General features: G+C 38.4%; 1 protein-coding gene across 3 annotated transcripts in view; it reads right to left on the bottom strand.

Annotated features, from left to right (window-relative positions):
• Positions 1-13,782: 13,782 nt before the first annotated feature.
• The window catches only part of U2SURP (U2 snRNP associated SURP domain containing), a 56,919-nt gene continuing 44,737 nt past the window's right edge, over positions 13,783-25,964 (bottom strand). For all 3 annotated transcript variants that reach the window (XM_050779753.1, XM_050779752.1, XM_050779754.1), the window contains 4 exons: positions 22,923-23,033; positions 20,214-20,332; positions 18,854-19,030; positions 13,783-17,665 (listed from right to left, as the gene is read on the bottom strand). In XM_050779753.1, the coding sequence (XP_050635710.1) occupies positions 17,527-17,665; positions 18,854-19,030; positions 20,214-20,332; positions 22,923-23,033 (546 nt within the window). In that variant the 3' untranslated portion in view covers positions 13,783-17,526. The remainder of the gene's footprint in view (positions 17,666-18,853; positions 19,031-20,213; positions 20,333-22,922; positions 23,034-25,964) is intronic.

Raw genomic sequence — 25,964 nt, 5'->3', positions numbered from 1 at the left:
GTGTAATAGACAAAATAAGGGCTCTCAAAAATGTCCATGTCCTCATCCCCATGTGAACCTGTGAGCATGTTGCCTTAAGTACCAAAGAGACTTTGCAGGAGTGATTAAGGTCAGAGTCTTTGTCAGGCCTCTGAGCCCAAGCTAAGCCATCATACCCCCAGTGAACTGCAGGTATACATCCAGATGGCCTGAAGCAAGTGAAGAATCACAAAAGAAGTGAAAATGGCCGGTTCCTGCCTTAACTGATGACATTCCACCATTGTGATTTGTTTCTGCCCCATCTTAACTGAGCGATTAACCTTGTGAAATTCCTTCTCCTGGCTCAGAAGCTCCCCCACTGAGCACCTTGTGAACCCCACCCCTGCCCGCAAGAGAACAACCCCCCTTTGACTGTAATTTTCCACTACCCACCCAAATCCTGTAAAAGGGCCCCACCCCTATCTCCCTTCGCTGACTCTTTTCGGACTCAGCCTGCCTGTACCCAGGTGATTAAAAAGCTTTATTGCTCACACAAAGCTTGTTTAGTGGTCTCTTCACACAAACGCGCATGACACTCTCAATATGAGATGATCCTGGGTTATACAGGTGGCCAGAGGGCCAAAACAAAACAAAAACAAGGAAACACGAAGATAGAAACAGGTTGGAGTTGTTCCGGGGTGGGGGCCCCCAGTTGGCCAGCGGCTTCCAAGATGGTGGCAAGCCTCCTGTTCTCTGACCTGGGGTTCTTGGCCTTATGGATTCCAAGGAATGGAATCTTGGGCCATGTGGTGAGTGTTATAGCTCTGTTAGGAGCCGTGGGTGACGGAAGAGAACCATGGAACCCAGTGACTAGTGTTCAGCTCGATTAGGACGAACCCAGGCACTTAGCCCTGCAGGAACAATGGCGAGCCTTTAGCCCGAATGGGGAGCGGCAATGGGCGCCTCCATGGATCAGGAGCACAGTGGACACCCTGCCATAGAGGGATGGGAGTCAGCCGCGGGTCTGCGATGGCGGCACAACGGTGGTGGACGTGGGGCAAAAGCTCAGCTGGAGCGGTAACAAACACGGACCAGAAGAGTGCAGCTGGAAGATTTAATAGAGTGAAATAGAGTGAAAACAGACCTCCCATACAAAGCGGGGGGGACCCAAATGGGGTTGCCGTTACCGGTTGGAATGCCTGGGTTTCTATCCTGATCCTTGTCCCTCCCGCTGTCCTCTCAGGCAACAGATGATTGGCTATTTCTTTACCTCCTGTTTTTGCCTAATCAGCATTTTAGTGAGCTCTCTGATTGGTCAGGTGTAAGCTAAGTTGCAAGCCCCCTGTTTAAGGGTGGATGTGGTCACCTTCCCAGCTAGTCTTAGGGATTCTTAGTCGGCCTAGGAAATCCAGCTAGTCCTGTCTCTCAGAGTGACTGTCCTTCAAAGCAGAAGAAGGAGCTACACTCCAGGCAATGCAAATGGCCTCTTGAAGGTGGAAATGGCAAAGAAAAGGATTCTCTCCTGAAGCCCCCGTGAGAAAGCAGCTCTGCCAGCACTTTCAGACTTCAGACCTCCAGAACTGTAAGAAAACAAATGTATGTTCTTTCAAGCCACTAAGTTTGTGGTTGTTACAGCAGTCATAGGACAAGTGGTCCAGCCACGTGCCAAGGAGGAAAAGGCAACAGAATTTGGTAACCAACAGCAGCCTTTTCCTCCATGGGTGACTCCACCCCATTCTTTCTGCTGCAGCCAGTTCTGTCACTTTCATCCTGGGATATTACTACCATATTACTACCTACGGCCTTTTATCTGGCCTGGCTTTGGCGCCCTCACACTCGTTTCACCTCGCGCCAACCTCTTCCCCATTCTACACCAGCGTAGTTCTCCTAATTTATCTGCCAGACCACATCACTCCTTTGCTTTAAAGTTCCTGTGGCTCTTACAGAAGAAAGTCCAAAATTCTTAGCTCGGCATTCCATGTCCTCTGTAATGTGGCTCCTGTCTGCCTTTCCTCAAGCATCATCTCTCCTGTGAGGGTGAAATGCTAGGGTGATAAGCGGAGTAGATGCCAGCAGATGGGTTCAAGGGGACCTGGGTGGGTGCTAGCAGTCCCAGGACTTCTCTCTCCCCTTCCTCCCACTCAGCTTCACCTCAGGCACCACCTCCTATCAAGAGAGAGAAAGCCAGGCAAAGGCTTCCAGATGTGAGAAAGGATTTGAGAAAAGTTGCCTCATATACCAATAAATACAATCCAAAGGAGCTTGCTCAAAGTCTAGATCATTAAAAGTACAAGCTCAAACAAATTGTTACTGATTCCAGTGGTTACCAAATTCCTTAGCATGCCAGGCTGGACAGTCATCATCCCCAGCAAGGTGCATTTGTTGATGTTCTTGGTGTGAAAACGAATCCACAGTACTCCCCATTGGGGAAATGGCTGGGATGTCCAAGAGAGACACTAAGGAACTTTCAGATTCCAAGGCCCTGCTCCTAGCTGATGAGTTGATGAGCACTGATGAGCATAACAAAGACACGGGCTCAGGGAAAACTGCAGGGGAGGCAGAGTCCTGTCCGCTGTCACGCCCACCAGCCTTTCTCAGCCCGGCACTTCCTCCTCCAGTCCTAATACTCCCCAGGTATTGCCCCAGACTTTGAGCTGTGACTTGTACTCTGTGACCTCTCCTTTCCTAAGCCCTGTTCTTTCTAATTGACAAAGGACTGCAAGTCAGTTAATCATGTAATATTAGACTTACAGAATCTTAAAGTACATGTTTTAAGTAATTTTTGGAAAAATTGTGGAAAAGGATAGAGTGTAGGGAGTAATAATCTGTAAAGTCTACTAACCTACTACTATCATTTTGATATATTCCATCTTAAACTTTATTCGTATGCATATTTTAACATATCACAAATACAATTTTGCAACCGGCTACATAGTCCTCCCAGGCATCATTTAATGACCTCATAATATTCCTTGCAGTAAATTCTTAGCAATCTTACAAACTGCTCCCCATTTTTGGATGTTAGAGCTATGTCTAATGTTTACAATTTGCAAATAAGCTCTGATGCATGCCTCTTTTTCTGTATCTTAAAAATTGTTTTCTGCCAGGTGCGGTGGCTCACGCCTATAATCCTAGCACTTTGGGAGGCTGAGGCGGGAGGATTGCTTGAGCCCAGTAGTTCAAGACCAGCCTGGGCAACATAAGCAGACCCTGTCTCTACAAACAAACAAACAAACAAAACAAATACAAAAATTAGCCAGGTGTGGTGGTACACACCTTGTAGTCCCAGCTACTCAGGATGCTGAGGTGGGAGAATCATCCCAGTCAGGGGAGGTCAAGGCTGCAGTGAGCCGTGTGTGCCACTGCACTCCAGCCTGGGCAAGAGTGTGAGACCCTGTCTCCAAAAAAAAAAAAAAAAAAAAAAAAAAAAAAAAAGTCCTTAGACCAGATTTCTAAAAGTAGAATTTCTGGGTCAAAGTGTATGAAAATATTTAAAGCATATTACATTTGGTCAAATTGCATTTAAAACATTGTACCGATTTAAAGTGCAATGCACAAAAGAATGTCACTGAAGTATTTTTTTATTTCATATTAGTGTTTAACAATCATTTCAAATATGTTTGCTACTTTAATTAACAAGAGGAAAAAACAAAACAGTGTTTGGGAGTTGGAAGAACTTCAGATGCCTAGCAGTTGCCAAACGTGGCTGCACATCAGAGTTACCTGAAGAGTCTTTTAATCTGAGTTTCCGAAAGCTCCTTGGAGAAATGGTTGTTTTAGGTGTGGAGTAAAAAATGTACAAGATGAACTTGGAGAATTTGTCATTTCAGAAAACAAGCTATGAAAGAGTAATGTCATGTGTCAAAGGGACTTCAGGAGCCAACCTGAAGAGGCTCTCATTGGCCAAAGAGGGGAATTCTAAGGATAAAAATCGTGATGGATTGCCGGGCACGGTGGCTCACACCTATGTAATCCCAGTACTTTGGGAGGCCAAGGCGGGCGGATCACCTGAGGTTGGGAGTTCAAGACTAGCCTGACTGACACAGAGAAACCCCGTCTCTACTAAAAATACAAAATAAGTAGGGCATGATGGCGCATGCCTGTAATTCCAGCTATTCGAGAGGCTGAGGCAGCAGAATCGCTTGAACCCAGGAGGCGGAGTTTGCAATGAGCCAAGATTGCACCATTGCCCTCCAGTCTAGGCAACAAAAGTGAAACTCTGTCTCAAAAAAAAAAAAAAAAAAAAGAATTGTGATGGATTAAAGCACATCAAATACATTAAAATCCATGAGGTTATAATAATACTAAACATAATAATAAAACTTTAGTGGTCACTTTAGAGAATGGTAATAATATCCCAGCATGAAAGTGATGTTGAAAACTGGAAAATAAAGGAAAAAAGCATTGAGGCTGCCTTTCTTATATGAACTGTACTGTGGAGTAAGTCAATAGTAGGTGAGGAAGTTTCTCTGTATTATCTCAAGTAATAAGTGAAAAAGAAATGATAAATTTAGGAATCACCAGTTGTGACCCTAATGAATTGGCGAACTCAGGCAATGATGATCCACGGCTGCAAATGTCACAAAGAGACACGAGCAGACATTATGTGGCCCTGAAAGTGCGCATCATCTATAAAGTAGACGTGACAAAATTTTTGAAGTAAATCTGATCAAACCTCTAGATTAAATTACTGATCTACAGAAAATAAACTTGGGGAGCAGGGTGGTGGGTGTGGTGTTCAGCAAAAATCCAGACCGTGGGAAAGTCTCATGGACAAACCACTGAGTCTCGTAACAAGTTTAAAGGGCAAAAATGAAACTGAGGAACATCAGTAGGTTAAAAGTCACTTAAGAGATATATTAACCAATCATAATGCATGAACTTCATTTGAAAGACATCAAGCAAACTGGAAAAAAAAAAAAACTTGTAAAACAGTTGTGGATTTCAGAACACTGATAGGATTTTTGATGATATTAAGTAGCCACTGTTAATTTTTTTTCTGGTGTCTAATGGTACTTTTAAAGTCCATGTCTTGTACAGAAACATACAAAAATATGTACAATTAAAATTACGTATGGAATTTTAGCCCAAATTAGAGTGGCTGTGAATGTCATGTTATACCAGTCTTTCTACTTTTGTATATGTTTGAATTTTCCATAATTAAAAGACACTATACATACATCAGGTCCTAGGCCCCACCCCAGACCGGCTGAACCAGAATCTCAGAGGTAGGGACTGAGTTCTGAGAGCATCCCATAAGATTCTGATGTAGCTGGTCAGTGGACTGGTGTCTGGGAAACAGTGATTTGACTCAAGGAAACTGAGGTACAAGGGCAATAAATTGCCCAAGCTCAGTCAGTTCATGCAAGAAGCCAAGTTGCCTGACTCTGATCCAGGGTTGTTCTCGAGATAATAGGCTGCCCTTTGAATGCAAATGCATTAGCTTCTGAATGTATTCCTGTTAGGTAACATGATGCTTTGACCCAGTTTAAATGCATGTGTCCAGAAAATGCCCTGGAAGTTGTCTAGGATCTTTCATCACCCTTGAAATCATAGTCACATGGGGCTGCCTGATCCATGAAGACCTCAATGTCTACTACAGAAAGGGAGGGAGCCCTTTAGCTGCACCTGCACATGGGAACTCAAACGTAAAACTTCCAAACGAGATAATACATAAAGGTCACAAACCTTCCCCAGTTGTCCTCCAAAATTCAGAGTCCAGATATCACACCAGAAGGTAATAGGAACATTCAGAAAGGAGGATGAAGATACAGAGACTTTTGCTAAGAACAGGACATGAGAATGTCAGAGGTGAGGTGTAACCTTTGAGTCTGGGCTTCTCGTGATAACTGGCATGACCTGGGATGAAGGACTGGGTTCATTCTTGGTCAAATGTAGGAAAATGACATAGGAGAGGTTCTGAGAAGCTGAGGAGGGAAAGGAGAGGAGGGAGGGCTAGGTGTCGTGGTTTTCTCATGATCAGTTTTTAATTAGTGAAGGTCTCTCTTCTTGACCTTTGGTGACGGAAGTAGAGGCTTAAGGGAGGTTCACTCCTAATCTGGCCCTTGTTGGGAAAGGGGCACACCCACACCAAAAGCCGTGGCTCCTCCTTGGCCCAGAAGGTAGGAGGTGTCTCATCACCCATGAGGATGGGGGTGGGAAGCTTAGGAGAGGTATGATTCACAAGATAAGATTTAGAGGACAAGAACATTAAGGTCCAGTTTCGGATGAACTTCCAGTGCAGGAGGATCCCACAGCATTCCAGCTCAAGAGTCATAGGGGAGAAGAAGGTTCCCCTTGACCATATTATATAACAGCAAACAAACCCTAACCTGGTAAAACTACACATAAAAACTGAAAACAGATGAAGATACCCAAAGACTTACATTTAAGTTTATATTATACAATTTCTCTTTTCTAAAAATAGCATAGAGACTTATTTAAAAAAAAAAAAAAAACTCAGTTACAATAGCTTCATACTGGGAGTCTTTGGCCTTCTATCTTGGTTGTCAAAAGGAATCTATGATCTAGGGACAAGGCTGCCACACAGTATGGCATATGCAGGTGGAATTGCTTTAGACCTACCAATTTCTTCAGATGACTAGACCAGTTACTTCAGTCATCTTTATAGCTTGCCAAAATTTGCCTGTTTTATAGATCCCAGAAACCTTCCCAGCTGGGAGCAAGTAATTGCATCCAATTTGAATTACTTTTTAAAATGACATGTCACAAATTCCCAGTGCTGGCAAAGGTGCAGCAAAGCACCCATTCCTCAACATCAGAGGAAGTCAAAAATGGTGCGTTTTTGGAAGGCAAGTTGGCAACATGCATCACATGAGCTTTGAAATGTTTATATTCTTTGACCCAACAATTCCAATAATTTTTAAATGAATGAAAACAAAAATGTTATGCATAATGATGTTCATCACGGCATTCCTTAGAAAAGAAAAAAATGGAAACAACCCAGTTTCTAATAACAGGGTCTTGGCAAAGTAACCTACAGTAAATGATCATTTGTAGTCATTAAAGTTACATTTTCTAAAAATTTATAACATGAAAGGCTAGGTCCATCAAGTGCCCCCTTCCTAGAACTGGAACCTCCAGATGGACAGAGAGGCTGAAGGCTGAAGCCTGGCCAGACTGCCCCCATCTGTGTTTCTAGCTTCCTTGTCCTGCCACTGTCTCCTGTCCTGCTGATTCCTACATCTGGCTTTCCAGATGCACTGTCAATTCTCTGAGCCTCCATAGGCTTCCAACGAATCCTTTTTTCTTGATTTAGCTACAGATGGTCTCTGTTGTTTGTACCCAAAGACCCTGACACACCTAGCCAACCCATTAATTACATCATCAGACTGAAAAACAAAGTTGCCCAATCCCAGTTCTAAAGTGTTTTCGAAAGTGTTTGTGGAACCTTAGACCTCTGAGATCAGTTACGTTTGGAAAATACGTAATGTCTCCTGCCTGGGGATACACAGTACATACTCAAGGTTCTGAGAAGTACTGCTATAAAGAAGCCTATTTAGTCCAGGATTTCCCAACTTAGTTTATCACACAACTCCCTTTTCCAAGTAACATCTATTAACACTCCACAGTGCAGTAGGTAGTTGTGCCAGTGACTACAGAAGCATTCAAGACTGCTTCTGCAGTCTACACAATTTATAATTTCCTCCTATACCAGCCTAAGAACAACAGGCGTGCTACGTCCTGATCATCCACTGGTTTGATTTCTGTATAACAGCACTCAAGTGAAGTTAATCTTAGGGTGAATACAACCTCTGTTGCAGGGAAAGGAATCACAAGATCCAAGGAAATGAGGAGTTAAATTATTAGAGAGCTGCTATGTGCTTGGGACATGTTAGATACTGTATTTATATAATCCCATGTAATCTTCACAGTCAAGAATCTCCTAACTTGTTTCCCTGTTTCTCTTGTCCTTCTCCCATTCTGTCTCTATACAGCAGCTGACGTGTCTTTTGAAATTACATCAGGTCACTCACTCCCTTGCTTAAAACTGTCAAGCCCTACCTAACCTCATCTCATATCAAACCGTCCTTTCCTCACTGCACTTGAACTCCATTGACTACTTTCCATTTCTCAGCACGCCAACATGGTCTCCCTCTAAATGTGCTTACTTCCAGCACCTTCGGCCTGGAACACTTGGTGCCCTATGTTCACACAGCCAGCTCTACCTTCTTACTCAACCTCACCACCAGTGTTTCTCCTTGACCATCCTAAGAAAGGTACCCCTCCTTCACCTTCTATCCTACCACCCTGTTGTTTTTCAGTACATTTTACCATCTGAAATTATCTTGTTCAAATTTTCGTCTGGTTCCTCCCATTTGTATGTAAGTCACAAGACAGTAAGGACTTTGTCTGTTCTATTCATCACTATATATTTCCCCAGTGCCTGGTGCATAGTAGATGCTCAACTTGTTGAAGAATCCTGTAAAGTAGATGGCACACTCATGCTGCAAATGAGGGAACGGGCTCAAAAGACCTTGGTTAAACATCTTGACTGAGACCACACAGCTGGGAAGTGATTGCCTTGCAATGGTTGAAGGCTGAAGGGAGTCTTTGGGTCTCTGGAGTCCAGGTATTTTATTCTATTGTTGGGCAAGTCCCGCTGGGCCACGCAACACAAAAAGCCAGGTTTTCAAGGAGGCACTCTGGTTCTGTGAACCTTGTCTTTTCAAGCCCTGTATGAGCTCATCTAGATTCATTAAAGATGATCAAGGTCCAAAATTATCTACAGAAATCACATTCCACAAAAATATCCGAAGAACTCAAAGATCCTGAGGTTTGGCAACTACATTTATTTACACATAAGATTATGAAAGTAATTATATCTAATACTTCATCTCTTTGCCCCAGTCTTTCTTTTTCTGGTGGGCAGTGTTTCAGTCAAACGTAAGAATCTGCACAAATTTAACAGACAGAAATACCATCTTACTCAAGACCAGGCAGCTGATCACGTTCACCTTGTCTCCAACACTCTGCAAGGAAAAAACTAAAGGTTGCAGAGAAAGTGGGGAGAATAAATGCATTGCAAGGCAATCAGAAGAGGCAAGTAGGGCACAGCAAGTCCTCTTATTTTCTTCAGAAGTTTATTACATCCTCCTCTGTTTTCATCCAAAGGGTCTGTTTCACCAGAGGTAAACCATCTTCCATACAGTCATAAGCTTTGCAAGACCCTCAAGGGTCCTTAGATGCTCAGTAGGTGCTATGCAAGGACACCTGACAAAGGGTCCAAGTGTGGAATAAAGAAGGGTAGGTATGAGTACACTTGGACACTAAAATAGCTTGAAGGCTTTTTCCCTATAATCTAAGTTATATACGGACATACGAGATACAAAGCTACGAAGTGGTGATCTGTGTAGCTAATATTTTGGATTTCACTATGGCACTTGAAGAGAGTCATTCACTGGGAGGACAGTATCAGTATATACACCGATTATTAGTCATGAAGATAAACTATTCTAGAAATACACTAAACTGATCTAGACAGCTGAGTTCTGCAACTTATAACTGGCATGACAGGCTCTGAAATACACAGTGGACAGTAATTCTTTATCTTAACACCAAACTGTTCTCTCATTCTTCATAAATTATTAGTCATGGTTTTATTATATAATGTAGACAGAATAAATAATATACTTATTACAAAATACATGCAAATAAAGAATATTCTGACTTTTTACAAGTTCCATGTCATGTCAGTCATGAGAACAAACAAGTACAAAGATCATTCCCTGCTTAAAGACTTTCTCTAACATAGCTGCTATTTAAGTCAAATTACACATGCTTTCAGGGCAATCAATTCAGAATTAAAACAGTATTTTTAGATGTAAATGTCTCTGTAGAAATACTTGATATTTTTGCTTTGTGGAACTTACACATATATAGTATTTGGCACAGAATTAGACATGCTGCATATTTTTCTGGGGAGAACACATTCTTAAAATAAGATAGGATGTATCCAAAGTTGAGGAAAGCATCCTATGAAATATGTAAGCTATACATAATAGGTAACTTTGAAATTTACAGTTTAAGTTCATTTTAGCCAAAAGTTATTGTGATTAGAAAATATAAAATAGCTACTTAGAATGTTTTTTGGTTTTTGATACCTTTCTACATCCTGTGAGAGAGTGCGCTTACTTTTCTAGAAGTGAAGGATATGACAGATCCTTTATTAAAATGTTAGCACAGCCAAAAGCCATCTGAAAAGCATTTTCCTAAATGTTCTTAATAAACCACTCACATCCAGTAGCTATTGCACAGTGCAATAAAACAAAATATGCTGAAACAAAAATAATTTTACTAGGTAATTTTGCATCTCTCTAAAGAAATACCTAAGGCTGAGCAAATTATAAAGAAAGAGGTTTATTTTGGCTCACGGTTTTGCATGCTGTATGGGAAGCATGGTGCTGGCATCTGCTTCTGGTGAGGGCCTCAAGAAGCTTACAGTCATAGTGGAAGGTAAAGGGAGAACAGGCATACTGTATGGGAAGAGCAGGAACAAGAGGTGGGGGAGGTGCCACACTCCCCCCAGACCTCATGAACTACCACAGCAAGCCAATCATGAGGGATCTGCCTCAATGATCCAAACACCTCCCACCAGGCCCCACCTCCAACACTGGGAATATTACATTTCAATATGAGATTTGGAGGGAATAAACAACCAAACCATATCAATCATCTAATACCACCCTCATGTAGTAAGAATATTTAGTGGCCTAGGTAGCCAAACTATATAGCAAGGCGCTTATTCTTTCCAAAGTCAAGTTTCAGCTATTTGGAGGACAAAATAATATTTCTAATCAAAGTTGTGCTCTTCTAGATTTACGTTTGTGCAGTTGTGAGAACTCCAAAGAACTTCACATGTCCTGAGGACGTTACTACAAAGTGGTTAATTTCTGAATTGAATTTAAACTGTAATTTCCTTTCCAAATTCCATATGGTTTGAACTCTATTCTAAAAGTAATTTTAGGGTACATTTCTTATTCTTGGATAATCTGAAAATACAAACTGTAACTTGCAAATATACAAAAACACAGGAGTTCAATTGTACTCACAATACTAGCCCTCTTTTTTTTTTTTTTTTTTTTTTTTTGCTATTCATATAGAAATCTTTACTTTTATTTTCTGTAATCACTAGCCCTCTTCTTAATTCTCTTACAGGATACTGTTTTCTATCCACCCATTTTGTGAAAACTGCACACTGCTGCTCTGCGCTGATAATCTGTAGATTTTTCTTTTACTTTGAACTTGGACAAAGAATCCAGTGCTTCATCATCCTTTATACTATTCTCCAGGCTTTTTCCACATATCCCCTATTTCAGCTGTTTACATTTAGATTTTCCTTTATGGGATTCCTCCTTCCAGGAACTTTGGTTAGGGGAATTCACAGTAATAAATGACAACTAATAAAAAGTATATTTTAAAATCTATGTAATAGTTTTTCTCATAGGAGATCAAGAATTAAATGCCATCTAAAACACTGGGAAAGCAGATTATGAAGTGGTACTCCATATGCAATAAATATGCCAACATATCACTAACTTTATTTATAAAATCTGTTAACTGAATACAAATCAAGTACAAGGAAATCTTTTTTTTTTTTTTTGAGACGGAGTCTTGCTCTGTCGCCCAGGCTGGAGTGCAGTGGCCGGATCCCAGCTCACTACAAGCTCTGCCTCCCGGGTTTACACCACTCTCCTGCCTCAGCCTCCCGAGTAGCTGGGACTACAGGCACCCGCCACCTCGCCCCACTTGTTTTTTGTTTTTTTTAGTAGAGACGGGGTTTCACCATGTTAGCCAGGATGGTCTCGATCTCCTGACCTCGTGATCTGCCTGTCTTGGCCTCCCAAAGTGCTGGGATTACAGGCTTGAGCCACTGCGCCCGGCCAAGGAAATCTTTTAAAGGTATCAGTGCTATGGAATTATAGTGTTATTCTTTATCTTGTTTTAGTTATAAGATGTTCCCACCATTAGTTTTCAGGAATAATGAATATTTATTTAAGCGCCACTGTATGACAACCCTGTGCCAGTGATGTACATGTGATTTCATCCTTTCAATAACCATTCAAGGTTAATATCCCCTCTTTCCAGGTGATAAAAGGGAATGGCTGATATACAAATTCAAATATGACTCCACAGCCCAGGCCTTTCCTCTTCCTTCCCCACTGTGCCATGCCACATCTCGTTTGAAAATCACAAAGTAAGTTATTTATTCTAAAACAGTTCGACACACTGTTTCCTAAGGATGGGAGAAAATAACTTGAAAAAAACCGAAAACGCTATTTTTCCTTTCTCTGTGAAAAAAATGAATAATCTAATCAGCGAGTTTACTACATGTCAAAATTTTAAGTTTTCTTTTCGTCATGCAATATATAAAACTAAAAAAGCATTCAAGTATGGTCATTAATAGTATTAATCCACTAAAATTTCACAATCAGTTTGTTTCAAGTGTATTTTGTACCCCATTATATGAAGTGTTATCAAAGTACATCATATGTAACCATTAAAGAGAACAGAGAGCATAAAAAGTTGTGAAAATGGTTAAAAAAATAAAGAAAGTGGAGTAGTTGGCATATACACTTGGTATTACATGTTCTCTTTTGAAGTTTTTGATCAAAAATAGAAAATACTAACGAACCATTTGGGCTAAATCATTTTCAAATTCCATAATATGGAAGCAAAGAAAAAGTGCGCTTTGTAAAGGAAAACAATATACATGCTGTAATATGGATGAACCTCGAGGATATTATGCTAAGTGAAATAAAGCACTCTCAAAAAAAGACAAATACTGTATGATTTCACTTATATATTGTACCTAGAGTAGTCAAATTCAGAAACAGAAAGTGGAATGATGATACTGAGAGAGAGGGGAGGAAGAGGGAAATGAGTTGTTTAATGGGTACAGAGTTTCAAATTTTGCAAGACAAAAAACGTTTTGGAAATCAGCTGCGTAATCATATGGGTATACCTAACACCATGTTGTTAAGAGGTAAATTTTGTTATGAGCCTCTTCTCACAATTAAAATAACTGTCATTTTTTAAAAGGACCCAATGATTTGTTAATGTGACAGTGACATTGCAGGCATGTTTTAAAAACAAAGTATTTAGAGATACATATAAGTTGTTATCTGCATGTTGATGGTATGTAAGGTTCACTGTAGTATTTACTTTTGTAGAATGTTTAAAATTTTCCTCAATGAAATAAACAGAATAAAATAACTTTTAAAAAAGGCAGCAATAAGGAAATGAAATTTCCTAACCAAGAGAACCACTAGCATGAAAATACTTGATTATAGTTTAAACATGTAAAATGTAACATTTTAGCCATAACTGATAAACATGTCACATCACTTATTTCACTTGAGAGAAAGCTGCTGAAAAACTAATTATTAACTGGGCTTGCATCTGAAAAACAATATGGAGAAAATTACATGGACAGTCTAAGTTTGCTATGAAAACAATGTACTTTTATTAATTAAAAGTCAAAAACAACAAAAGGGAAATTTCACAACCTTTGTTTGCAACTATATAATCTTTATGTAGAAAAACTATAAAGTGACAGTCTGATCTGGAAAGCAGCTCAACAATAAACCTAATCCTTACATCAAAAGAAAGTAAATTATAGAATCAGTTCACCCAAAAGAAATTGTCTTGCTGTAGAGTATTTTAGCCCAACTGATTTCAACTATATTATTCTCATTTCTGACAAACTGTCTTTCCTGATATTTCAAATCACCAGAGATGTAACAGACAAGAACCCGTTGAAGTAAAATAATAAAACACAAATACTCCAAGCACAATTACATGTGACATGATGAGTGCATTTAATCTACAATCTACAAAACTATACAAATTACCAATTATACATATAATCCATTTACATTGAAGCTCCATGAGGTGGTACTGAATAAACACTGAGGCATCAAATTTTCAACAATGGAACAAGGCTCACGGAACAGCAGCACATTCCCACCTTTTAGTCTATCATCTCAACACTTCCCCTGGAATTTGCACTTATTTATATATTATCTAAGTCCTACGAAGTTGGTAACAAAAATTTTAAAAGTCAAAAGGATAATGAATTAAACACTCCCTAAAATCTATTCTAAAACATGCGTGTGAAATATGAAGACACCAAGCACTTTGTAAATGTGAGATTTTACAGTCACATGTTCCTTTAAACTTATACTAGTATCCTCACTAGTATCTGCACAATTTTCTGTAATAAAGCTTTTCACTAAAACTTAATAGAAGAGGAAAACAATAAACAAAAAAACCTTATTTTTAAACTGTACAGTCTTAGAAAAGTGGTACTATTTACTTTTAAAACCAACTTTTTCTGCTAAAGAAATCACACTGTGTGGTCATCAGAACAGTTTGTCACTTTGGCAATACAGAGATTTATTTACCCTTATTTTGAATAACAATGATGATGATAAACTATTGTCATGGTCATATTTTTCAGAACTTATGCCACCATGGAGGCAAATGTGTACAGAATATTTCTAATAAACCTAAATTTAATCACAGTTAAAATTTCTCAAAAGTATTTTCAAGTGCTCAAGAATATTAAAGTTTGGGGGGATATACATAAGTCATAAATAAGCAAGTATTCCCTCCAAGATTCATTAATTGGGATAAAGTCTCAGGGTAAGCCCACAAGAATGGTCTGCAATAAAGAAAAATCAGGTCTGTGTAGAGTAACGTCTGCCACCTTTAGCAGAAAAGCCAAAAATATTCTGAGCCAAATAAAAGCATCTTTTGATTCAGCACTTTTTGTTGTGTTAGTTTTAATTTCTAACTTCTCAACATGTTATAGCTCAGAAATTCCCATATGCTTACTATCTATAACAAGGAACTGTATCGTTAAAGAAAAAATTCAGAGACATGATCATTTTCCATCATAGGTCTGTCTCTCTTTGGTAAGAAACAGACCAACACTTACTTATTTTCTCTCACCTACAGAAGAGAGGGGAGTTAAATGTCATTAACCTAGTAAACAATTCCTGTGTATAAACATTAAGTTGGAGGGTAAAGAGCCTAAATCATGCCCTTTATAAGATCTGTGGAAAACAACTCTAGCATGTAGCTGTGGTAGAGGACAACAGGTGTCCACAGATAGAACATGATCTTTCCTGTAACTGGAAGACCATGCCTATGAACATTCTAGTGAACCTATAGAAATTTTGCTCTGTAACTTGAGTGTCCTTCAGACAAGAAACATGAATAATGTTATTATAAAAATATGGTAGAATATCTTCCCCCTTATAAGTCACCAACTTCTGATCCCATTAAACTTTCATAGAATGCATGGGGGTATTAAGTAGGTTTACTCTAGATATTCTGTCATGAAGTAAAACTGGAAATAACCTATCTAATAATACCACTAAAAATTCAAGAAAAAAAAATCCAATACAATCTAATACGTACATTAACAAATTTCACAGAATATATATTCTATCAGGCCTAAGAAATCCTCACCCACCCAACCAAAAGAAAGTCAGTTTCACCCACTGTAAGATAAACTATGATACTTTTATGTGGATCCAGAAAAAAAGAACTGCTAAACTCCAATGTAGTAGGAAAAATATTACAAATAAGCACCCAAAACTGACCTAAAATTTTCTACTCAATCCTGCAGGATGTCTTTTTCTTAAGAGAGAGAAATAAGCATCCCTTGCAACCTGACTGGAAAGATTATTACCTGACCAATTATTTCTAAGCCTATACTAGAAACCAGTGTAAGATGGAATGCCAAAATCACCACCAACTCGACACTACCGTTATTTTTGCAAAGAAAGGTAGTTATGTAAAATTCCATTCTCCCAGGCAATGAACAGGAGAGAAAAACATGTTATTTTTTAAATGGCTACATTTATAGGTTTTTGAGTATCAGCACCAAATGTTCACTTTTAATTATTCTGAACAAATTTTTAGGAATTAATGTTTCCTAACAAAATGGACTAACAAAACAGTGAATAAGGAAATGACTTTCAAGCAATATTTGCATGCTGATAAGAACCATCAAGTAAAACAGCGATTGGTTCATTTCCAAAGCTACTGTGGGTGTGCACCGTTTGGAAATAGTGTATCTCACTGCTCAGCTAATATAGCTACTCTCCAAACCATGGGTACAGCGTATCTTATTTTGTGACTAGGCAAGATTAAGTAAAACAAGTTGAAAAGATTTTTTAAAAAAGCAAGTTAAATCAAAATAATCCATTGTTAGAATAGTTTTCTACTTTCTCTTTTAGGGAGGAAAAAAAAAACCCATCAAACCACTGTATAAAGTGTCTACATAAAAAACTGAAATCAAGATTCACAAATAATAGTGTCAGTTCAATTCTACATAACCCTTTATTATATTTATAGCAGTATTATGACCAACATTACACAAGTTTTATTTCTTCCTCATATCGTAGCAAATTTATTTTCATAAGAGTTCAACTCTGCAAATGGTTTAAATCAACTTTTTGCACCTTGAATTTACAAACCATTAGATACTAAGTTTCCTGAAATACATTTTATTTTTAAATTTTACTTAAAGCTACAACTAAACCCAAGTCTCTTGGGGGCGGGGGTGGGGGGAGTAGGCGGGGAACCAACTAAGCTGTTTAAACTGAAACTTGTAAAAAATATTCTGATGCCAGTGTTTGAAAGATAGCCTACAGAAGATTATAAAAGGTCAACGATCATACAAGAGAATTCTATGGCCAAACCTTGTTAGAAAATTTGTTTGACAAATAAACTTCTTTCATAATAGAAGAGGAATTGAAAAGATATTTAATTTCCCCCTAAAAGTAAGTAGTTGCTCAGAACATAGGTTGGATGTATGGAAATAATATTGCTTCTGTGAAAAAATGTTTTATCCAGGCATTCCACTAACAAAACGCCATGCCATATCTACCTAGTCTTTGATATGTGGGTATTAGTATTACCCAAGAGAAACTTATCAAAGAAAATGCTTAGCAAACCACCAAATAGGAGTCTCAGGTTCCTTAATTTGGATAGTCATCTTAGTAAATATAAAACTTAAGCTACTTGAACACTGGGGCTTATAAAGTGCATCAGGTATAAGAAACACAACAGTAGTGTGAAACTCAGTAGGACTTTAAGGGACTTAATATCACCGGTGGGGCAAAAAAACAACATTATAGTTTTCTGTTCAGATTTTATTTGAAATCTAATTCAAATTGTCAAAGCTACAAAAGGGGGGAAGACATCTGTATTATTTTTGCTAAGTCACAACATCCTAAAAATACTACTACTGTCAGCAGATCCATTATACACATTTCTGATGAAATCCATTAGAACAATAAAAATTTCATCTTGAGAAATAGCCACAATGAAAGTAATTTACACAATATAAAACAATGACATCTACAGATGCAGTTGCTCATGAGTTTACACATGCATACACAAACAAACAAACAAAAAACCCCAGGAATGCTCTTTCATTTGATTTTTTGTTTTTGTTTTTTTAAAAAACAGACCGTTCAGGCACAAAACAAATCGCATTTCCAATAAGTGACAGCATCTTAAAAATTTACGTCAGTGTTTGTTTTTCTTTGACTTTTTATGAGACCTGTGTGGAGATCTGGACTGGGATCTGGACTTCTTCCCTGATTTTTTAGGGGATCTAGACCGTGATCGCCTAGACCTCTTAGGTGTCCTTGAACCAGATGGTGATCTAAGGAAACAAAAAAATCCCAATTGATACAGAAAGAACTCATGTGATCAAAATTGATTATCCTTAAACTATTGAAAATGACCTTTAACAGAGCATGGTGAAAAATCACTGGAATAAGACTATGAACTTCTAAACTTTAAACTCTATTATACATACACACACACGGATTTATTTTGTACTTACTATGCACTGCATCAATGATCATCAGTAGAGCACTTGTTTACAAAGACAGATTTCTGTGCCTTATCACTGCTCTACTGAATCAAAATCTCTGGAGGTTAGAACTAAGAATTCGCATTTTTAACAAGCTCCCCAAGTGACCGATAACCCCCAAATTTGAACCTTTAATCTACAAGATAAAATTCAAAGTTGCACCTAAGATCATTCGCAAAATTTAAAAAACACAGCAGCTTTGAAGTTTATCACCTTGAAGCAAACAACTACTGCAGTATCGTTCAAGGGCATCATTTAAGACATTAAAATTTTGTAAGTGCTGTGTATGAAGATTACTCAAACCAATAAACACACATGTACATATACATACATATATAACACATACATACATATATATGCAAGTGCCATTTAGAAAAGGAGAAAGGTATCTATTCTATAAAGATTTCACTAAAAATAGTTACAGTAATAAAGTATTAGCATATAAAGCAGTTTTAGCTCTTAGGAAAATTCCTCTATGTATCACCAGATAAATAATACATTTCTGAACCATTTTTCTGGAACTAAAGGAAAAAAGTATATGAAATACTAAAATACATACTGAAAAAATGTATTTATGATATGTATTTCCAAAAGTATCTACCCAAGAACTTGCTAATAATATTGCTATGGGGGAAAAATGTATGTTGCTTTCAGCTTTGACAAAAATCCAATAATATTCTATAGAAACTAAAGAACAGAATGAAAAGTAAAGCAGCTTAACCCTATTCCACAGAAAACATTGGATATGATGTTTAAAATTCTTGGCTGGTCCTCACTTGTTGGAAGCCTTCACTTCAGTCATGAAAGAGATCGAGATGAGGAGGTGGGGAGGAATAACCAAAAATGAAAGTGTACCTCTTTGGTTTTCTAAAATCCTTAAAAAAAAAATGTATGCCAACCAAATTATTTTCAAAAGCTGATGAAATGACAAGGAAACTAGTATCTGAAATATTAGCAAAAATGACTTGCATTTACCTTTTGGCTTTTTTGCTAACATCTCTAGGAGAATCTTTGTGAGATGACCTGGACCGTGAGCTCTCTTTATGAGATCTTTCTGAACGCTCTGATCGCTCCGATTTTGGTGATGGGGATTTCACTCGTCTACCACTGCTACTGCGAGATGGGCTGGGGGATGTACTGTGTCGCCTCTTCCTATGGAACAAAGCCCCCAAAACATTCCATAAATGAGCAAAGGATCAGGTATTCATTTTCCTTTACTAAATTAGCTATTAATTCCTACCAGCTTACTCTAACTTTTATTCTAACCATGTAATGTTACTTTTAACAATATTCAAAGTCCTTTGTAACAAGAACAAGTAAGTCTTAAAGATAGGTTGTCAAGAGACAACAACTGAATTCAACTAAATTGGATTTTCTCTTTGCAATGAGAGAGGTTATTAAAACAACTGGCAAATTCAATTAAGGTCTCTGGATTAAATATCAGTTTTTTTAAATGTTAATTTCCTAAACTGATTATTTTTATTGTGGTTAAATGAATGTGGTTAAGAGAATGGGGCATCATGTTGGCAAATTATTCTTAAATGGTTGGAGATGGGACAGAAGAGGAAGAATAAAGCGAAAGTAGAAATACTTTAACATTTGGGTAATGTGGGTGAAGGGTAACTATCAATTATACTATTCTTGCAACTTTCCTATAAATCTAAAATTATGTCATAATAGTAATAAAAGACAAAAAAGTGGCAAACTTTTAACCAATTGGCATAACTTGTTATTTGTAACTATCTGTAGAGTGACTAAGCTAGATTATTATTTGCAACAGCTTGGTCTTTTTATTAGGAAAACCTCAGTTCAGTTAAAGGAAACAATTTTCTTTACTCAATCAGATTTAGGAACTGTGAGAGTAAGAAATAAAAACGGAAAGAGAAATGCTTTTGATTAGAATGAAGACTTAAAGTGACCTATGGCCTATGTAACAATCTCCTTTAAAGATAAGACTAAGACTCAAGTTGACAAGTAGCAGCCTCAAGCACAAATACTGGAAAAAAATGCTTAAATTGGATGCAACAAGGAAGATCTAGCAAGTTGTTTTGTTACACAAGCCTCAGGTTTGATATCTAATACTGTAATTGAATTCTTGCACTGAACTAAGGCTAAGGATACCATATAAACCATGTGAAGGGATGATGCACCCAGTTAACTAAGTGCCAACTAAATGCCCCATTTCTCTGCTACTTCCGCCTTCTGCAAGCAGGACCCAAACAAGTTTATCATGAACAAACATTTCCAGTTTGCTGGCATCAATAATGAAAATATTATAAAACACCACTGCAAATCTTGAAACCACTAAATGCATTAAATATGAGAAATGTTATACCTTTCCTTCCTTGTCGGAGTACACTCATCTTTTTCCTTCTTGTCTTTGGAGCGAGATTCCAATTTTTCTTTATCTTTCTTGTCTCTTTCTCGTTCTCTTTCTAACTCTTTCTCTTTCTCCTGTTATTTTTTATAAAAAATATTAAGTTGTTTAAAAATATCAATCTGGGTTAATCTCATTTATATAACAATATTTTCTCTTATAGGAAATAATTTTTAAAATTACTACTTAAGGTACAATACTGTTTTAAAAAAAAATCTACCCCTCCAGGGAAAACTAGTCATTTCTTTTGCTTATACTAAATAAAACTAATCCTAGCAACAGCAGCTAAACATTTACTGAGTGCTTACCATAGGCCAAACAATGTACTAAACAACTTTCCACAGACCATTTCATGCAATCATTTAAAGCATCCCTAAGAAAATTATTATTATCCTCATTCTAGAGATGAAAATTGAGACTCAGAAAGATTAAGTACCATGTCCATGGTCACACAGGAGAGTCAGGTCAGAATTTGAGACCAAGCTCTAGAATCAGAGCTCTTCCCCTACTGTCCCACCTGCCGAAAAGTTCGAATCAGAAAAAGCCAACAATGTACTGCCCTATCCATCATAAGTTACAATAAAATAGTCAGTAGAAAGTGATCCCTCTAACTATAAACAAGTTGATTTAATCAAAAAGAGCTCTTACCAAAGAAAAAAGGCTAGAAAAGGAAAATGGTTATTCATAATATCTTCCATCAAAATTTTATTAGTGGGAAACAAGTACCAATTACACTGCAAATTTTAAATCCTAAATACAAACTGACTACATGACTCTACAATAAACCAAAAAAATAACATATTTGCATGCTACAACTGTCACTTCTCATTTCAAATTCTGATTTCCGCATACAAAGGAGTGGCTACGGACAATAAATCCACAAAACTAACTAAGTTCTTCATTAACAGGAATTTAATTTCTCTATGATTTATATGCATCAAGCAAGCTATGTGATAGCTGATTCTTCTAATTTTTAAAAGGTGAAAAAAGCCTATACCAGAAGCTGGCAAACACTTTTTATACAGAGCCAGACAGTAAATACTTTATGGGCCACATACAGTCTCTGTCACAACTACTCCACCCTGCCACAGCAGAGTGAAAGCCACCCTACAAAATACCTAAGTCAATGTGCATAGCTGTGTTCTAATACAACTATTTACAGAATCAGGCAAAGATCATGTTCCTTCTCTCCAATTATAATCATAGAGTGCAAGGAGACTAAAGTGGTAATGTAAGTATTATTCATTTTGTGCTTGCTACCATCAGAACAGTAAGCATCTCAAGGCGTAATTTCCTATGGGGGTATAGGTAAGCAGCATCTTTTTTTTTTTTCTTTGAGACAGTTTTTCAAGCTTGTTGCCCAGGCTTTTTCAAGCTTGTTGCCCAGGCTAGAGTGTAATGGCGCCATCTCGGCTCACTGCAACCTCCGCTTCCCAGGTTCAAGTGATTCTCCTGCCTCAGTCTCTTGAGTAGCTGGGATTACAGGCATGTGCCACCACGCCCCGCTAATTTTGTATTTTTTTAGTAGAGACGGGGTTTCTCCATGTTGGTCAGGCTGGTCTCGAACTCCTGACCTCAGGTGATCCGCCCACCTCAGCCTCCCAAAGTGCTGGCATTACAGGCGTGAGCCACTGCGCCTGGCCATAAGTAGCATCTTTTACAAAATCTCATTTATCTTTTTTCCAAATATATAGAGTGCAACTTTTTAAAGAGTAGTGCTGAGCAGACTGACTTCTCTGGTGATCTGTAGGATGCATTTCCTGATTGATAATGAAAATGATTTCCTGATTCAGATGTCTACTTTACAGGAACCATAGTATAGCTAAAATACTTATAATGAAGAGTAACAGTAAAAACAGTAGCTATTATCTAACTCATAATCTTACAAAATTGGGAATATCAACCCAGTTTCAGAGAAAAAGCAGGCTACAGTGACTTGCCTAGGAGTACGCAGCAGAGAGCGGCACCACAGTTGCTCTACCAGACTCCTCCCCGACACCAGTTTTGTATATTAACAACTTCACAGTGATTGTTAAGTTCCCTTTTTATGGCTCTTTCCTTTTTCACTTTCTATATAATCTCATTATTATTATTACTCTTTGCAATGACAGTCAAAATAAATAGCAGTCTCAACAAAATTCCTGGAGTTCCTGGTTCTAAAATTCTCTGCATGTTCCTATAAATTTTGTGATGCACGAGAAGATAAAGTGCCTCAAACACTCAAAGCTCACCAATGAGGTATTCTACCACTTGCTGTCCCTCCTTGGAAACCATGAGAAATGAAATAAACTTCTCAACACCAGAACTTCCCAAACCCTGCCTCCATCTTTTTCTTTCTGTACCACCTCTCAGGGTCGTTGGTGTCTCACCGTCACAAATGTGACTTGTCCTGAAGGGTTTTCCAGTTTCAAAAGCATGCTGTTAGCAGAATTAATCTTCTTGTCCACAGGTAGTACCCAGAATAAAATAGTGTGCTGTTGCCTTTCAGCTCCTTTCCAATCCAAACACTTTTAAAATATCAAATTTCAAATGTTTCTAATTGTCTACCAGTATTCAAAATTTATACAAAGGATATAATTTGAAATCATCTTTAGGTATACCAATATTCTAGGAAGTCAAATAAATAACTTCAAAAAATGTGTATTGTTGGGTATACTTATTCCTTACTCGTTGAAGAAGTTTATCTCTGTAGTGTTCTACTTGCTCCTGAAAACTCTGGCCTGGTTTTTTAGGTCTTTTCCCAGATTCCAATTCATCCTGAAACTTCATAACTTTGAGCTGTGAAATAAAACATTTTAAAAATAAGCATTTTCATCATTCTAGATTCTCAAGCATTGTTTTGCTTCTTTTCTATAGCAAAGTAGTAACTAATTAGTACTTAGTCAAAATATAACCTCACCTGAAGGCCAATTGTCAGACAAGTCCAACTAGGCAAAAATCAGCTGACCAGATGGGAGCCCTCTCTGGTCATGAGAGGATTCAAAAACCATGAGTCGTGCTTCATGGCTGTAAGAACCCACTTACTCTCAACACAATTATAACAAATTTGGTATCTGGTTCCCCAAATCAGAAAAGCAAGGTTGCTAAAGGCAAGCACACTGCCAGCAAGATATGACAGTCAGCAGAATGCAGATAAACATCTTTAAAAAACAGGCGGGGGTGGAAGGTAGGAGGGCTGTGACATTCCGGTTCAGCTCATGTAAGACCAAACACACAAAGCTGCACACAGTCTGAAGATCTCACTCACAGTGCAACCACTAGACATCAAAACACAAAGAAAAGGTTAAATCATATTTGGAGGGTACTTTATAAGACAGTAAGAGCAAATACTGATTAAAACAGATCAGGCCGGGCGCAGTGGCTCACGCCTGTAATCCCAGCACTTTGGGAGGCTGAGGCAGGCGGATCACCTGAGGTCGGGAGTTCGAGACCAGCCTGACCACCATGGAGAAACCCCATCTCTACGAAAAATACAAAATTAGCCAGGCATGGTGGTGCATGCCTATAATCCCAACTACTCAGGGGGCTGAGTCAGGAGAATCGCTTGAACCCGGTGGGTGGAGGTTGCAGTGAGCCGAGATGGTGCCATTCCACTCCAGCGTGGGCAACAAGAGCAAAACTCCATCTCAAAAAAAACAACAAAACAGAAAAACTTCCATCTCTTATTACCTATATAAGTGGACAAAGGTATTTGTACAAAATATTCATTGTAGCATTGTTTGTAAAAACAGACCACCTAGATAGATGTTTACCCAGAGATTTCTGGCCAATACACCTACACACAAACACATACATATAATATATAATGGCAATGGATAAAGATGTGAAAAAACTAGTAAAATCAGTTACAGGGAGAGAAAAAAACCTGCAATAAGTGAGCTTAATTTTGCTTTTTATTCTGGAGATATAAGTATCTTAAAATTGTGTACTATATAAAAATAGTAAAAAGAATAAATTATTTATTTTGAATTTAAAAATAAAGACTTCACAAAGTAGTTAAAATAAAAACTACCCTAAGGCTTAAAGGAGCTTAAATTACCCAAAAAATTTACAAGGGTGAAAATACCTTCTTCTTGATTTCTAAGGGAGGACTAATAAGGTGGAAAAGTATGAGGACCTGGAAGATCCTCCAAGTGGTAGAAAGCACATGGATCTTGGATGGTACCACTGGGCTGCCAATCTGCTCAATATTGTTCCACTCAAAGAGAAACAGGAAACATTCTTGTCCCACGAAATTGCTGTAGATGCCAACATTTTATCCTATTTTATTCAGACATTGATATATCCTTTAAATGGACTAAATGCTGCTACAGCATTTTATTTATACTTCAAAACAAGACCTCATTTGCTTTTTACCCCCTTTACTACAACTTAGTTTTTACCATTTCTCCCCATTCCAAGTGGTATTTTCTTTCTTTTTTTTTTTTATTTTGAGATGGAGTCTTACTCTGTCGCCCAGACTGGAGCGCAGCGGCACAATCTCGGCTCACTAGAACCTCCACTTCCCAGGTTCAAGCGATTCTCCTGCCTCAGCTTCCGAAGTAGCGGGGTTACAAGGCACATGCCACGAAGCCTGGCTAATTTTTGAATTTTTTTTTTTTTTTTTTTTTTTTTTTGGCAGAGATGGGGTTTCGCCATGTTGGCCAGGTTAGTCTCGAACTTCTGACCCTCAGGTGATCCACCGACCTTGGCCTCCCAAAGTATTGGAATCACAGGCTTGAGCCGCCATGCCTGGCCTCAACTGGCATTTTCACTATTTTTGACTTCATGAATGTTTCTTCTACATTCTCCAATTTTGTCCTTTTTCCATCTGTTTTCGCTTTTTTTTTTTTTTTAATTAATTATTTTTTGAGACAGTGTCTCACTCACCCAGGCTGGAGTGCAGTGGCAGTTATCTCAGCTCACTGCAACCTCCACCTCCCAGACAGAGTCTCCCAGGTTCCTGCCTCAGCCTCCATGCCTAATTTTTGTATTTTTAGTAGAGACAGGGTTTCACCCTGTTGGCCAGGCTGGTCTCAAACTGCCCACCTTGGCCTCCCAAAGTGGTGGAATTTCAGACATATTTTCACTTCTATAATCAGGGTCTTTTATAATCAGAGCTTGATGTTCTCTCCTTCTCTTCTTTCAAAGCTCTCTAAAAGTCTACATTTTTTGTGTGTTTTAATCATGACTGCATTTAAAAAGATAAGATGTAAGGCTAAGAAAGCAAGGGGGTGGGGTGGGGTGGGCAACATAAATAGCTAAGTTCATCACTGTGTGAAGCCTCTCGTGACCAAGATGACTCTTCCACAGAATGTATTTGTAGTAAATCAGTTTGGGTTAAAAAGAGTCAAACAATAGACCTGAATGTTACTTAGGAGAGAGGAGGGATTCCTAAGATCATCTTTTTAAAAATCACTGTACAGGCGCCTGCCACCTCGCCCGGCTAAGTTTTTGTATTTTTAGTAGAGACGGGGTTTCACTGTGTTAGCCAGGATGGTCTCGATCTCCTGACCTCGTGATCCGCCCGTCTCGGCCTCCCAAAGTGCTGAGATTACAGGCTTGAGCCACCTCGCTACTCGGGAGGCTGAGGCAAGAGAATGGCGTGAACCCGGGAGGCGGAGCTTGCAGTGAGCTGAGATCCGGCCACTGCACTCCAGCCTGGGTGACAGAGCGAGACTCTGTCTCAAAAAAAAAAAAAAAATCACTGTACAATTCCTACTTATAGTT

This window comes from Macaca thibetana, chromosome 2 (assembly GCF_024542745.1).
Source record: "Macaca thibetana thibetana isolate TM-01 chromosome 2, ASM2454274v1, whole genome shotgun sequence".
Lineage (NCBI taxonomy): Eukaryota > Metazoa > Chordata > Mammalia > Primates > Cercopithecidae > Macaca > Macaca thibetana.
This window is presented reverse-complemented; position numbering and strand designations above follow the sequence as displayed.